This window comes from Merops nubicus, unplaced genomic scaffold (assembly GCF_000691845.1).
Source record: "Merops nubicus isolate BGI_N331 unplaced genomic scaffold, ASM69184v1 scaffold4323, whole genome shotgun sequence".
Classification (NCBI taxonomy): Eukaryota; Metazoa; Chordata; class Aves; order Coraciiformes; family Meropidae; genus Merops; species Merops nubicus.
In genome coordinates, this window is record NW_008599445.1 from 10,435 (window position 1) to 21,600 (window position 11,166).

Consider the following 11,166-nt stretch of genomic DNA (forward strand, 5'->3'; position numbering starts at 1 on the left):
TTCCCTTCCTGAAGAACATTATTTTATGCTTCTCCTTCACCTTTGGCCACCCGTGCAGCTGTCTCGAGTGTGATTTAACGTCCTGGTGAGAAGCAAGTGCAAACACAGCTCACAGGAGCTCAGCACACCTCCTTCCAAGGGTGGAGCAGGGAGTTTTTGAGGTTTCCCAACCAGGTGATGAGGTAACTGTCCTCTTTCTGTGCAGTGGTCCCACACAGAATGTCTGGTGTTTCTTTTACTTGATCAAAGTAGACCTTTGTGACCATGCCCCTGGACTGGGCAGTGGGGAGGCCACAGCTCCAGCACTGGGGTCAGGTTTGGGCACCACAGGGTAAGAAAGACCTTGAGGGGCTGGAGTGAGTCCAGAGAAGGGCAACGAAGCTGGGGAGGGGTCTGGGGGACATGGCTTGTGAGGAGCAGCTGAGGGAGCTGGGGGTGCTGAACCTGGAGCAAAGGAGGCTCAGGGGAGACCTTCTGGCTCTGCACAGCTCCTGACAGGAGCCTGGAGTGAGGTGAGGGTTTGTCTGTTTTCCCAGTAACTAGTGATAGGACGAGGGCAATGGGCTGAAATTACACCAGGGGAGGTTTCAGTTGGATCTGAGGAAGAATTTCTTTCCTGGCAGTGTGGTGAGTCCTTGGCCCAGGCTGCCCAGGGAGGTGCTGGAGTCCCCAGCCCTGGAGGGGCTCACAAAACTTGTAGACATGGTACTTGGGGACATGGTTTAGTGGTCATGGTAGTGCTGGGTTGATGGTTGGACTTGATGATCCTAGAAGTCTTTTCCAGCCTTAATGATTCTGTGATTCTAAGAAATTACCTTGGAAAATGGCACTTCCTTGGAAAATTTGGACTCTTTTATCTTCTGCTTTTGTTTTCTTTTTTACCCCCAAACTCTGACAGATTCCAAGACACAAACAGGAAGAGTGGAAACAGTTTAAGTGTTCATCAGGCTATTTTCATTCCTCATGAGCAAATATAAGTAAGAATGCATTGCAGTGAGGGTGAAAAATAACCAGTTCTCTTAACACTATCACATCATGTGTTTTTAGGAACCCCTATGTGCTATCTGAAGAGGAAGAAGAGGATGAGGATGCTGATATAGAGAAAGAAGAAACAGAAGAACCAAAGGGAAAAAAGAAAAAGAATAAAACCAAGCAATTGAAGAAACCTCAGAAAAACAAACCATCATTAGTGGACGTTGACCTCAGCCTGTCTGCTTATGCCAATGCCAAGAAGTAAGGTTTGCAGGAAATGTCTGATTTGGTTGCAAAAGTCTTTGTATGCTAGCAGCCAAGGCTCCAGCTAGCTCATTAATTTAATTGTGAGTACAGCTCAGCACAGTGACACAGGGAACAGAACAGCTCCTTTTGCTGCACAGTGAACCAAACACTGTGCCCTGTCTGCCTGGGTGGCAGGGGGACTGACTTCATCTGGTGGCTTTTCTCAGGAGAAGACTAAGCTGAAGATCTAGGCTAAAAAGAAATGGGATAAAATCTTCTCAAAACCAAATGCCTAACAGCAAATGTAGAGGACTGTGATAAGTATGTTGTGAAAATGAGGGAATCTGGGTTTTCACATAGGCACAAACTTGTGTTTTGCAGGTACTATGATCACAAAAGACATGCAGCTAAGAAAACACAGAAGACAGTAGAAGCTGCAGAAAAGGTATTTTTGTCTTTGTTTTTAGAAGATACTTAAAAGCAAAGTCCCTGTCATTGAAAAGTGGAAAATTGTGACCTGGTCTAAGGAGCCCTGAGGAGACCTGAAAGGTAAAAGCAGCCAACCAGGGCCAGAATGACAGAATAGTTTAGGTTGGCAGGGATTGTTCAAGGCCATCCAGTCCAACCCCCTGCCCTGAGCAGGGACATCTGCAGCTAGAGCAGGTTGCTCAGAGCCCCGGCCAACCTCACCTGGAATGGTTCCAGGGATGGGGCAGCCACCACCTCTCTGGGCAGCCTGGGCCAGGGGCTCACCACCCTCAGCAGCCAAAATTCCTCCCTTCTCTCTAGTCTAAATCTCCTTCTTTTAGTTTAAACCCATCCCCCTTGTCCTGTCCCAACAGGCCCTGCTGAAAACTCTGTCCCCAGCTTTTTTCTAGCCCCCTTGAAGTCCTGAAGGTTGTTCCACCCCTGAGCTTTCAGGCTGGCTGAACAGAGGGTCACAGATCCCTGCAGTCTCACCTCATTTCCACCAGTATCACCATGAACACTGAAGAGGTGCTGGGTGGAGACACTGGCAGCCCAGTACCTGGAGAGGCAGGAGTGGAAGATGAGCAGAAATCCTTCCAGAGCTGATAGTCTCGGGGGCAGCTCCCCGGGGTGGGTTTAGGAAGATTTTGGGGCTCTCTTACACGTGCACGAGGGGAACACAGGCCTGTAAGGAGCAGTGTGTGAAACCCATGCTCTGCAACAGCTTAGAGAGATTTCCAGCTGACCTCCCTGCTGTCAGGCAGCAGTGGCCATCGTGCTGTCTCCCTCAACAGGCGTTCAAGTCGGCCGAGAAGAAGACAAAGCAGACCCTGAGGGAAGTTCAGACAGTGACCACCATTCAGAAAGCAAGGAAGGTCTACTGGCAAGTACAGTTTTGTTGTTTTGGTACAGGATAAATACAGACAAATAAATAGGGGGACCTTGTGGTGATGGCATTTGTCATTTCCTCTCAAAATCTCACTGGCAGTATTTGTCCCAGGCCTCGTTTTTGTGGCTGGGTGTGAAACTCTTTGCAGTGTCTTTAAGCTGTAGATGCAAAGATGGAAATTCTCCATTTGGTATATAAAAAAAATCCCCCTGTAATGTTCTGTTAGTTCCAGGTGGTTTTCACACAGTGGATTGATGTCATTTGGCAGGTTTGAGAAGTTCCTGTGGTTCATTAGTTCTGAGAATTATCTTGTTATTGCTGGGAGAGATCAGCAGCAGAACGAGCTGATTGTGAAGCGGTATCTCAAGCCAGGTGAGTCTGGTCAGGTGGGGTAAAGCTCTTTATCTTCCACTTCTGTAACTGTACAGGGGTGACACAGGAAGGTCTGTCTTCTTCTGAAGCAGGGACTTTGGTGGTGGTGGGTTCTAGCCACTGTGTGCCTGATGTCTGTGGAGTGCTGGGGGTCTGTGCTGGGAGGCTGGGCCCCCCTCCAGCACTGGGGGTTGGATGGATGCCTGTCAGGAGCAAAGGAGCCAGTTCTCCCTGGGGGAACTGGGATGGGCTAAAAGGTTTCTGTGTCCTCTATCCCATCCTGCTCCTCACAACCAAAATAGCCATTTCCAACTAACATTAGAAACTCTCATCTTAGTTGAAGTGATCTGAGCAGTTACCACGTGCATGACTGATCTGAGCCACTTCTTTTCCAGGGGACATATATGTTCATGCAGATCTCCATGGAGCCACGAGCTGTGTGATCAAGAACCCATCAGGTACCAGAGACTTGGGAAGCCTGGGATGACCTGGCAGTCTCTGTGTTCCATGTCAGAGCCCAGCCCAACAAGCTGCCCTCCCCCCTTGCAGTGGTGCTCAGCTCCAGCAGGCCTGTCCCTCGGGGTGTGAAAGGCATCAGGCCTTGCAAGGTCAGGGTGTCACCAGCTGCTGCTGCTTCCCAGCCACGAGTGGCTGCTGGCAATTGCTCAGCTGAGCTCCTGGTGGGAGCCATGGAGATGTGCTCACCAGGACAAGTGTCAGTCACTGCCAGAGCTGATGGTGCAAGTGCTTGCTGATGAATGCAGGGCCTGGAGTCCTGCTGGGACTTGGGTTGGTGGCACAGAATCCCAGCATGGTGGGGTTGGAAGGGAATTCTGGAGATCATCTCATCCAACCCCCCTGCTCCAGCAGCTCACCCACAGCAGGGTGCCCAGGATGGTGCCCAGGTGGGTTTGGGATCTCTCCAGAGCAGGAGACTCCACAGCCTCTCTGGGCAGCTGCTCCAGGCTCGGACACCCTCAAACCAAAGAATTTTCTCCTCCTGTTGAGATGGAACCTCCTGGGTCCCAGTTTGTGCCCGTTGCCCCTTGTCCTGTCTCTGGGCACCACTGAATATCAGAGTCTGGCCCCAGCCTCTTGCCCCCCTGGGGGCCCTTCAGCTCTTGCTCAGCATTGGTCAGATCCCCTCTGAGGCTTCTCTTCTCCAGCTGAACAGCCTCAGGGCTCTCAGCCTGTCCTGGCACAGAGATGCTCCAGTGCCCTCCTCATTCTCATAGCCTCTGCTCCCTATCCAGTAACTCTTGTCTCTCTTCAACTGGGAAGGCCAGAACTGGACAATACTCCAGAGGTGGTGAAGAACCTCCCTTGACCTGCCACAAGGCAATTGGTTGCTGACAGAGGTGGCTGATCTCAGCTGGGAAGTGTTAATGTGGTGGGATGGATCCCATGGGAACCCAGCCATGCAAGCCCTGCCTGTGGCCCATTCCTGGGAGGTGCTGGAAGCTGACCTTGTGCTGTGGAGCTGAGCTAAGGAGCAGTTGGCTTCAGCTTCTTGAGGAGCTGTGAAGAGCAGCTGCTGACACAGCTTCTGCTCTGTCCATGCTTCTTCACACTTAGCCAGGCCACGTGTCCTCAGCCCTGAGCCTCTGGGGCGCCCACGTGCTGGGTTAGGGCCCGTGTGGAGGTTGGGGGGTTGGATCTGCTGGGCCTGGGTGATGTTGGCTGATGTGTGGGCTGCTCCTCTGCAGGTGACCCAGTCCCTCCACGCACCCTGACAGAGGCTGGCACCATGGCCTTGTGCTACAGTGCTGCCTGGGACGCCCGGGTGGTCACCAGTGCTTGGTGGGTCTCCCACAACCAGGTGAGGACCCTCGTGGGTGAGCAGGAGCTGGAGGGGCTGGTGTGTGACCACAGGGTGTCTGTCTGGGGGGACTGAGGGATGTAGGGTGAAGCTTTTGTCCTTGGACACTGTTCCTTGGGGGTTCTCCCTGGGGGTGAGGGTTGGGAGGGTAACCTCTGGTGTGACGTGCCCAAGACAGAGGGAAAATATGATTTTTTTTTAGGTTTCCAAAACTGCACCTACAGGAGAATACCTCACTACTGGGAGCTTCATGATCCGAGGTGAGACCCAAAGGAACAAATTCTGCCTGGAGATGCAGTGGCAGCCCCCTGAGCTGCCAAGGGGTCCTGCTCTTCTCCCCAAAACCTGCTCTCAGTGCTCTGCAGCTGCAGCAGCATTTCCAGCTGAGCCCCGGGCACATCAGTAGCTCAACTGCTTCTGAGTTTCTCCAGTTATTATCCGAGAGACAACCCCAGTGTCACTTTCTGGTAGCCTAAAGCCTCTAACAAAAATGAATTTTGCAGATACCTCCTGTCACATAGCTGGTACAGCTCCTCAGCAGAGTCTGCCTTTGTTTTTCAGGGAAGAAGAATTTCCTTCCACCTTCCTATCTGATGATGGGCTTCAGCTTCTTGTTTAAGGTACTGATTTCTCTGTGCAGCTCCTGCTGACTTTTCTAATTTGGTTTGAGCTGTAGGAGGCTTATTTTCCAGTTCCTACTTATCAGTATATTCCCAATTCTTTCTTTTCTCACTGGGACAAAACCCATAACACTCTGCTTGCTGAAAATCACTCTGCTCTCATTTCTATTTTTCCTCAGTTTGCTCTCTCTTCATCTAAGACAAATGGCCACTCTGAGCATCACCACCTCTGCTAGAGTTGTATGGTGGCTTTGTGGGAAGCACACACACGTTTAGGGAGCCTGCTGGTCGTGCAGTTCTGTGTGTCTTCTCATGAGCTGGGCTTTGTGTCATCAGATTTGGGTTTAAATGTGCTCCTTCAGGGGTTTTGCTTTTTGAATGGCAAAATGTGTTTAAAGGGAAAGAAGAAGGAAGCAGCTTCAAGTTGCACCAGGGGAGGTTGAGGTTGGAGCTGAGGAGCAATTTCTTCCCTGCTAAGCTTGCCCAGGGCAGTGGTGGAGTCCCCACCCCTGGAGGGGTTTCCAAGCCGTGGAGATGTGGGGTGAGGGACACGGGGCAGTGGGGACCTGGCAGTGCTGGGGAATGGCTGGACTTGATGATCTTAGAGGTCTCCTCCAACAAAAAGGATCCTGTGACCTCTGGAGCTGGCAGTGGCCTGACGTGAAGGGGGCTCTGTTGCTAGGTGGATGAAAGCTGTGTTTGGAGACACCGAGAGGAGAGGAGGGTGAAGGTGCAGGAGGAGGACCTGGAGACAGCCTCCAGCGGCGCCGCTGAACCTCCCCCCGAGGAGGTGGAGCTCTTGGGTACGGCGGGTGCCATGGGCTGCTGGGTGCTGCTCCAGGGGGACGGTTTGGGGTTCAACATTCCATCCCCTGGGCCGCGGGTCTGTTTGGGGCTCCTGGTGTGATGTGTTTTTCCCTCACCCCTGTGCCCCAGAGGGAGGGGACAGCAGCAACGAGGAGGACGCGGCGGGGGACGCAGGACTGGCGCCCGAGGGGAACCTTGACGGGGACCAGGGCACTGCCCCTGCCCCAGGGGGGCACTGGGAGGAGGAGGATGGAGACTCTGAAGATGAGGTGGAACATCAGGAGTCAGAGGGTGAAGGGAAGGAGGAAGAGGTGACGTACCCGGACACCACCATCGACCTCTCGCACCTCCAGTCCCAGAGGTGAGTGGGGATGCAGCTGCCTGGCACCGTGGGCACTTCTCAGCCTCTCCAGCCTGCTCAGGTTTGCCCACACAAGGGCTGTGAGGAGTTGCCATCGCTTCTCCTGATGCTGGGGGGGCAGCGGGGCTGGGCTGTGGGGACCCTGCCACACTGGGGGCCCCCTTTTCTCCTCAGCTGAGTCACGAGTTGGTGCCACTCTGTGTGTGGCTGTGAGATGAGCTTGTCTCCCACAGTCCCTGCAAGTGCCCCTCCCGGGGACTGTGAGGGGGGCTGGAGGGGGTGAGAGGGGTGGAGCTCTGCAGGGGATACCACAGCTGAGTGGGGATGCCTGTGGGGCAAGCTGACCTAACCATCAGGGCTCCCTTAGCACGTGCTGTACCCAGGCTGGCTGTTGCTTCTCTGTGTGAGCGTAGGCCAAGCTGGCAGAGACCTGAGGAGTTGTTCTGTAAGCTGAACCCAGGCACTGCTGCCCTTCTCCACTCACCCACTCACTGGGATGTGGAGGAACTAGAGACCTGAAAGTGGTGCAGCCAGGTTAGCTGGTGTCTGGGCCGTGGTTGCTGTGTGGTTGAGCTGCTCTGCAGCTGTTGATGAGCTCCCTTTCCATTTCCCCACAGATCCCTGCAGAAAATCATCCCCAAAGAGGAAGAACCCAACTTGGTAAGGCCCCAGCTCAGATGTTTGGCAGAGAGCAGTGTGAGCTGCTGCTGGACATGGGGTGATCTAACTGTTTCACTCCCCAGAGTGACAGCAAGTCCCAGGGCCGAAGGCATCTGTCTGCCAAGGAGAGGAGGTGAGAGCCTCTTGGTGCCTGCAGAGAAGTGAAGGCCTCTTCCCCAATCCCCCTCCAGCACCTGGGCTGTGTCTTGCATCTCCCAGTGGGCTGGTCCATGCCCACTGGCCATCCTGCATGTCCAGTGTGGGCTCCTCAAATCCTGGGCTCAGTTTTAGGCCCCTCAATCCAAGAAGGACTTTGAGGGGCTGGAGTGTGGCCAGAGAAGGGCAAAGAAGCTGGGGAAGGGTCTAGAGCCCAAGTGTGGGGAGGAGCAGCTGAGGGAGCTGGGGGTGATGAGCCTGGAGCAAAGGAGGCTCAGGGGAGACCTTCTGGCTCTGCACAGCTCCTGACAGGAGCCTGGAGCCAGCTGGGGGTCAGGCTCTGGTGACGGACAATAGGAAATGGCCTCAGATTGTGCCAGGGGAGGTTGAAGTTGGACCTGAAGAACAAAAAGGGTTGCCCAGGGCTGTGCCAGGCTGCCCAGGGCAGTGGTGGAGTCCCCACCCCTGGAGGGGTTTCCAAGCTGTGGAGATGTGGTGTGAGGGACACGGGGCAGTGGGGACCTGGCAGTGCTGAGGGATGTTGGACTCCATGATCTGAAAGGTCTCTTTAATCAAAAGGATTCTAACAAAGGGCAGTGTGTCAAGTGATTGTTTTCCTTAGAGAAATGAAGAAAAAGAAGCAGCAAAACGACTCGGAGAACGTGGAGCCGCCTGAGGAGAAGCAGAAGGAGATGGAACCAGAGGCTCCCCCTGCTCCCAACAGCACTAAGGGTGTGCCAGCCCCTCAGCCCATCAAGCGGGGCCAGAAGGTAGGCAGGGACCAGGGGTACCCGGGGCTGGAGCCATTGCCATGCCACGTGTGGAGAGAAATCCCTGATTTCTGTCCGATATCTGATAGTTTCAGACTCCTTTTGGTGCTCTTGGTGGTTTCAGGATGATGGTGCTGGTCTGTGGGCACTGAGCAGGCTGCTTCCCCCACTGACACCACCAGTGGTTCCTGGTGAACTGCTCTGAAAGGTTCAGGGGGCTGGGGAGGAAAGTGTGTGGGGCAGCATCGAGGAGTTTGTGGGTGCAAGACTGCAGAAGTCATTGCTTCCAAAAGTGTTGGTGTGTCTTCTGCAGAGTAAAATGAAGAAGATGAAGGAGAAGTACAAGGACCAGGATGAGGAGGACAGGGAGCTCATCATGAAGCTGCTGGGGGTGAGTGAGAGGAGTTCTGCCTTCCCCTCTAGCATGGCACCCTGGGTTGCTGGCTCTGACCACCTCCATGTGCAACCACAGTCTGCAGGGTCCAACAAGGAGGAGAAGGGGAAGAAAGGGAAAAAGGGGAAGACAAAAGAAGAGCCAGTGAAGAAGCAACAGCAGAAACCAAAGGCTGTACATCGTGGTGCTGGAGGAGGCAAGGAGACAGTGCCAGCAGGAGTCCTGCTGCATGAGTCACAGGACCCAGCCCTGGAGGAGCAGCAGGATGAGAAGGTGAGCAGCACAGAACCCCAGCACAGTGGGGCTGGAGGGACCCCTGGAGATCATCTAACCCAACCCCCCTGCTCCAGCAGGTCACCCACAGCAGGGTGCCCAGGATGGTGCCCAGGTGGGTTTGGGATCTCTCCAGAGCAGGAGACTCCACAGCCTCTCTGGGCAGCTGCTCCAGGCTCTGACACCCTCACACCAAAGCATTTTTTCCTCCTGTTCTGATGGAACCTCCTGGGTTCCAGTTTGTGCCTGTTGCCCCTTGTCCTGTCTCTGTGCACCACTGAAAATCAGTCAGTCCCCATCCTCTTGCCCCCTGAGGCCCTTTAGCTCTTGCTCAGCACTGATCAGATCCCCTCTGAGTCTTCTCTTCTCCAGCTGAACAGCCCCAGGGCTCTCAGCCTGTCCTGGCACAGAGATGCTCCAGGACCCTCAACATCTTTGTGGCCTCTGGTGACCTCTCCCCAATAGTTTGTCTTTCTTCACTTGGGGAGCACAGAACTGGCCACAATATTCTGAGTGTCTTCACCAGGGCACAGCAGAGGGTCAGGAGAACCTCCCTCAACCTACTGGCCACACTCTTCATGCACCCCAGGAAACCATTTGCCTTCTTGGCCACCAGGACCCATTGCTGGCTCATGGGGAACTTGTCCCCATCACTCCCAGGTCCTTCTCCACAGAGCTGCTTCCCACACTCTCCTGTCCTGTCCACGTGTCTGTCCCTTCTCACCCTCTGTGCCTCTCCAGCCCTGCACAGCTCTTCCCCCAGGGAGCCCAAGCAGCTCCTGCTGCTTTTGGGGTGCTGTGGGGCACCCCATACCTGACTCCATGACTTTGGAACCCACTGCTTTCACAGAGCATCCCCCAGGCCTGGGGGATCTGCTCTGTTCCTGGCAGGGAGCTCAGGGGGCCCTGGGCCTCACCAGGCCAACACCTCCCACCACAACACACCCGGGGGGTGTCTGGGGCAGGGTACTTCCCCCTCCCCCCCGGCCCGGGGCGTGCCCAGGGGACGGGGGGTCTGCAGGAGCCCTGCCTGCCCCTGCTCACCCAGCAGAGCTGCTCTTGCCCGCGCTGTGAAGTCAGTGCAGTTCTCTGTGCTGAGCCCGTGGCTGTGGCCGCCCGGGTGCTCCCCACAGCTCCCATCTCTCCTCTGTTGTCTACAGGAGGAGCAAGATCAGGACCAGCCTGGAGTGGAGGTAAGTGCTCTTCTCTGAAGCTAAGTGCTGAGGAGGTAACTCTGAGGAGACCCGGTGCCTGCTGGGGGCTGGGTCAGTGTGAGCCCTCCAGAGGTCCCAGCTCTGCAGTCACAAGTCCCCTCCTTGCCTGTGACTGAACCCAGCTGTCCTTGTACTCCCAAAAAAACACCATCTCTGCTTACCCTGCTTATCAGAGACACCCTGGGGCTGGTGGGTTGCACCGTAGGAGGCTGGAGCACTTCACTCTTCAGTCTGCAAGTTTATTTACATATCAAACTGCTTCAGAGTTTTCTCTAATTACAGGCTGTGGGTGTTGCCCAAGGCTGGAAATAACTAATTTCCTTAAATTCTTTAGTGAAGGAAGCTAACGGTTGTCTGGAGGGGGAAGCTTTTGGTGACCCTGTGAAGTTGGAACTATATTTGGGAGGGTCCCATTTGGGTCATTTAAAACTTAAGACCCATCCTGGTTCCAATAATTTGATTTTAGTAATGGTAGAGTGGGTTTGGTTGGAAGAGAGAGCTGATAAGATGATCAAGTCCAACTGTTAGCCCAGCATGGGCAGGTCACCACTCCTCAGAGCTGGTCAGTAATGAGCTGTAGGCTGGTGAGCAGTGCCCACAAGTGAGGGATGAAGGCAAAGAGAGAACATTTTGGTGACCCCAGCCCAAGCTCTAACGCTCAGCACTTGCTGGGTGGGTGCTGAGCTGCAGGGGAGCCCCTCCCAGTGAAACCAGTGGGCAGGGGCTGGGGAGCCACTCTGCTTTCCTAGCTGTGAGCTCCTCTGCCCCTGCAGGAGGGCGAGGGGCTGCTGGACTCCCTGACAGGGCAGCCTCACCCCGAGGACATCCTGCTCTTCGCCGTGCCCATCTGTGCCCCCTACACGGCCATGGCCAGCTACAAGTAAGTGGCAGCCCTGGTGGGGAGGGGTGGCCCGAGGGCGCCCGGCCCCTGCTCACACAGAGCCCTTCTTTTGGAAGGTACAAAGTCAAGCTCACTCCAGGCACCCAGAAGAAAGGCAAAGGTATGGAACTGAAGCCCTGCAGTCCTTCCTGGCGCTCTGCCTGTTGAAGGCAGCAGGGTTTCACTCTGTCCTGTTTGCAGCTGCCAAGATTGCCCTGCACAACTTCATGCAGTCCAAGGAAGCCAGCGCCAGGGAGAAGGATCT

The 11,166-nt window shown here is 54.7% G+C and overlaps 1 protein-coding gene across 1 annotated transcript in view; it reads left to right on the forward strand.

Annotated features, from left to right (window-relative positions):
• Positions 1–11,166, forward strand: part of NEMF (nuclear export mediator factor) — a gene marked incomplete at its 5' end in the record, with an annotated part of 22,076 nt that overhangs the window by 9,710 nt on the left and 1,200 nt on the right. The window contains 19 exons of the mRNA XM_008937375.1: positions 1,048–1,233; positions 1,600–1,663; positions 2,481–2,569; positions 2,844–2,947; positions 3,343–3,405; positions 4,654–4,766; positions 4,969–5,026; positions 5,328–5,386; positions 6,069–6,189; positions 6,323–6,554; positions 7,172–7,214; positions 7,298–7,347; positions 7,993–8,140; positions 8,454–8,531; positions 8,613–8,807; positions 9,968–10,000; positions 10,795–10,901; positions 10,979–11,022; positions 11,103–11,166. The exon at positions 11,103–11,166 is cut by the window's right edge and continues 14 nt beyond it. Coding sequence (XP_008935623.1) covers positions 1,048–1,233; positions 1,600–1,663; positions 2,481–2,569; positions 2,844–2,947; positions 3,343–3,405; positions 4,654–4,766; positions 4,969–5,026; positions 5,328–5,386; positions 6,069–6,189; positions 6,323–6,554; positions 7,172–7,214; positions 7,298–7,347; positions 7,993–8,140; positions 8,454–8,531; positions 8,613–8,807; positions 9,968–10,000; positions 10,795–10,901; positions 10,979–11,022; positions 11,103–11,166 — 1,851 coding nt within the window. The remainder of the gene's footprint in view (positions 1–1,047; positions 1,234–1,599; positions 1,664–2,480; positions 2,570–2,843; positions 2,948–3,342; positions 3,406–4,653; positions 4,767–4,968; positions 5,027–5,327; positions 5,387–6,068; positions 6,190–6,322; positions 6,555–7,171; positions 7,215–7,297; positions 7,348–7,992; positions 8,141–8,453; positions 8,532–8,612; positions 8,808–9,967; positions 10,001–10,794; positions 10,902–10,978; positions 11,023–11,102) is intronic.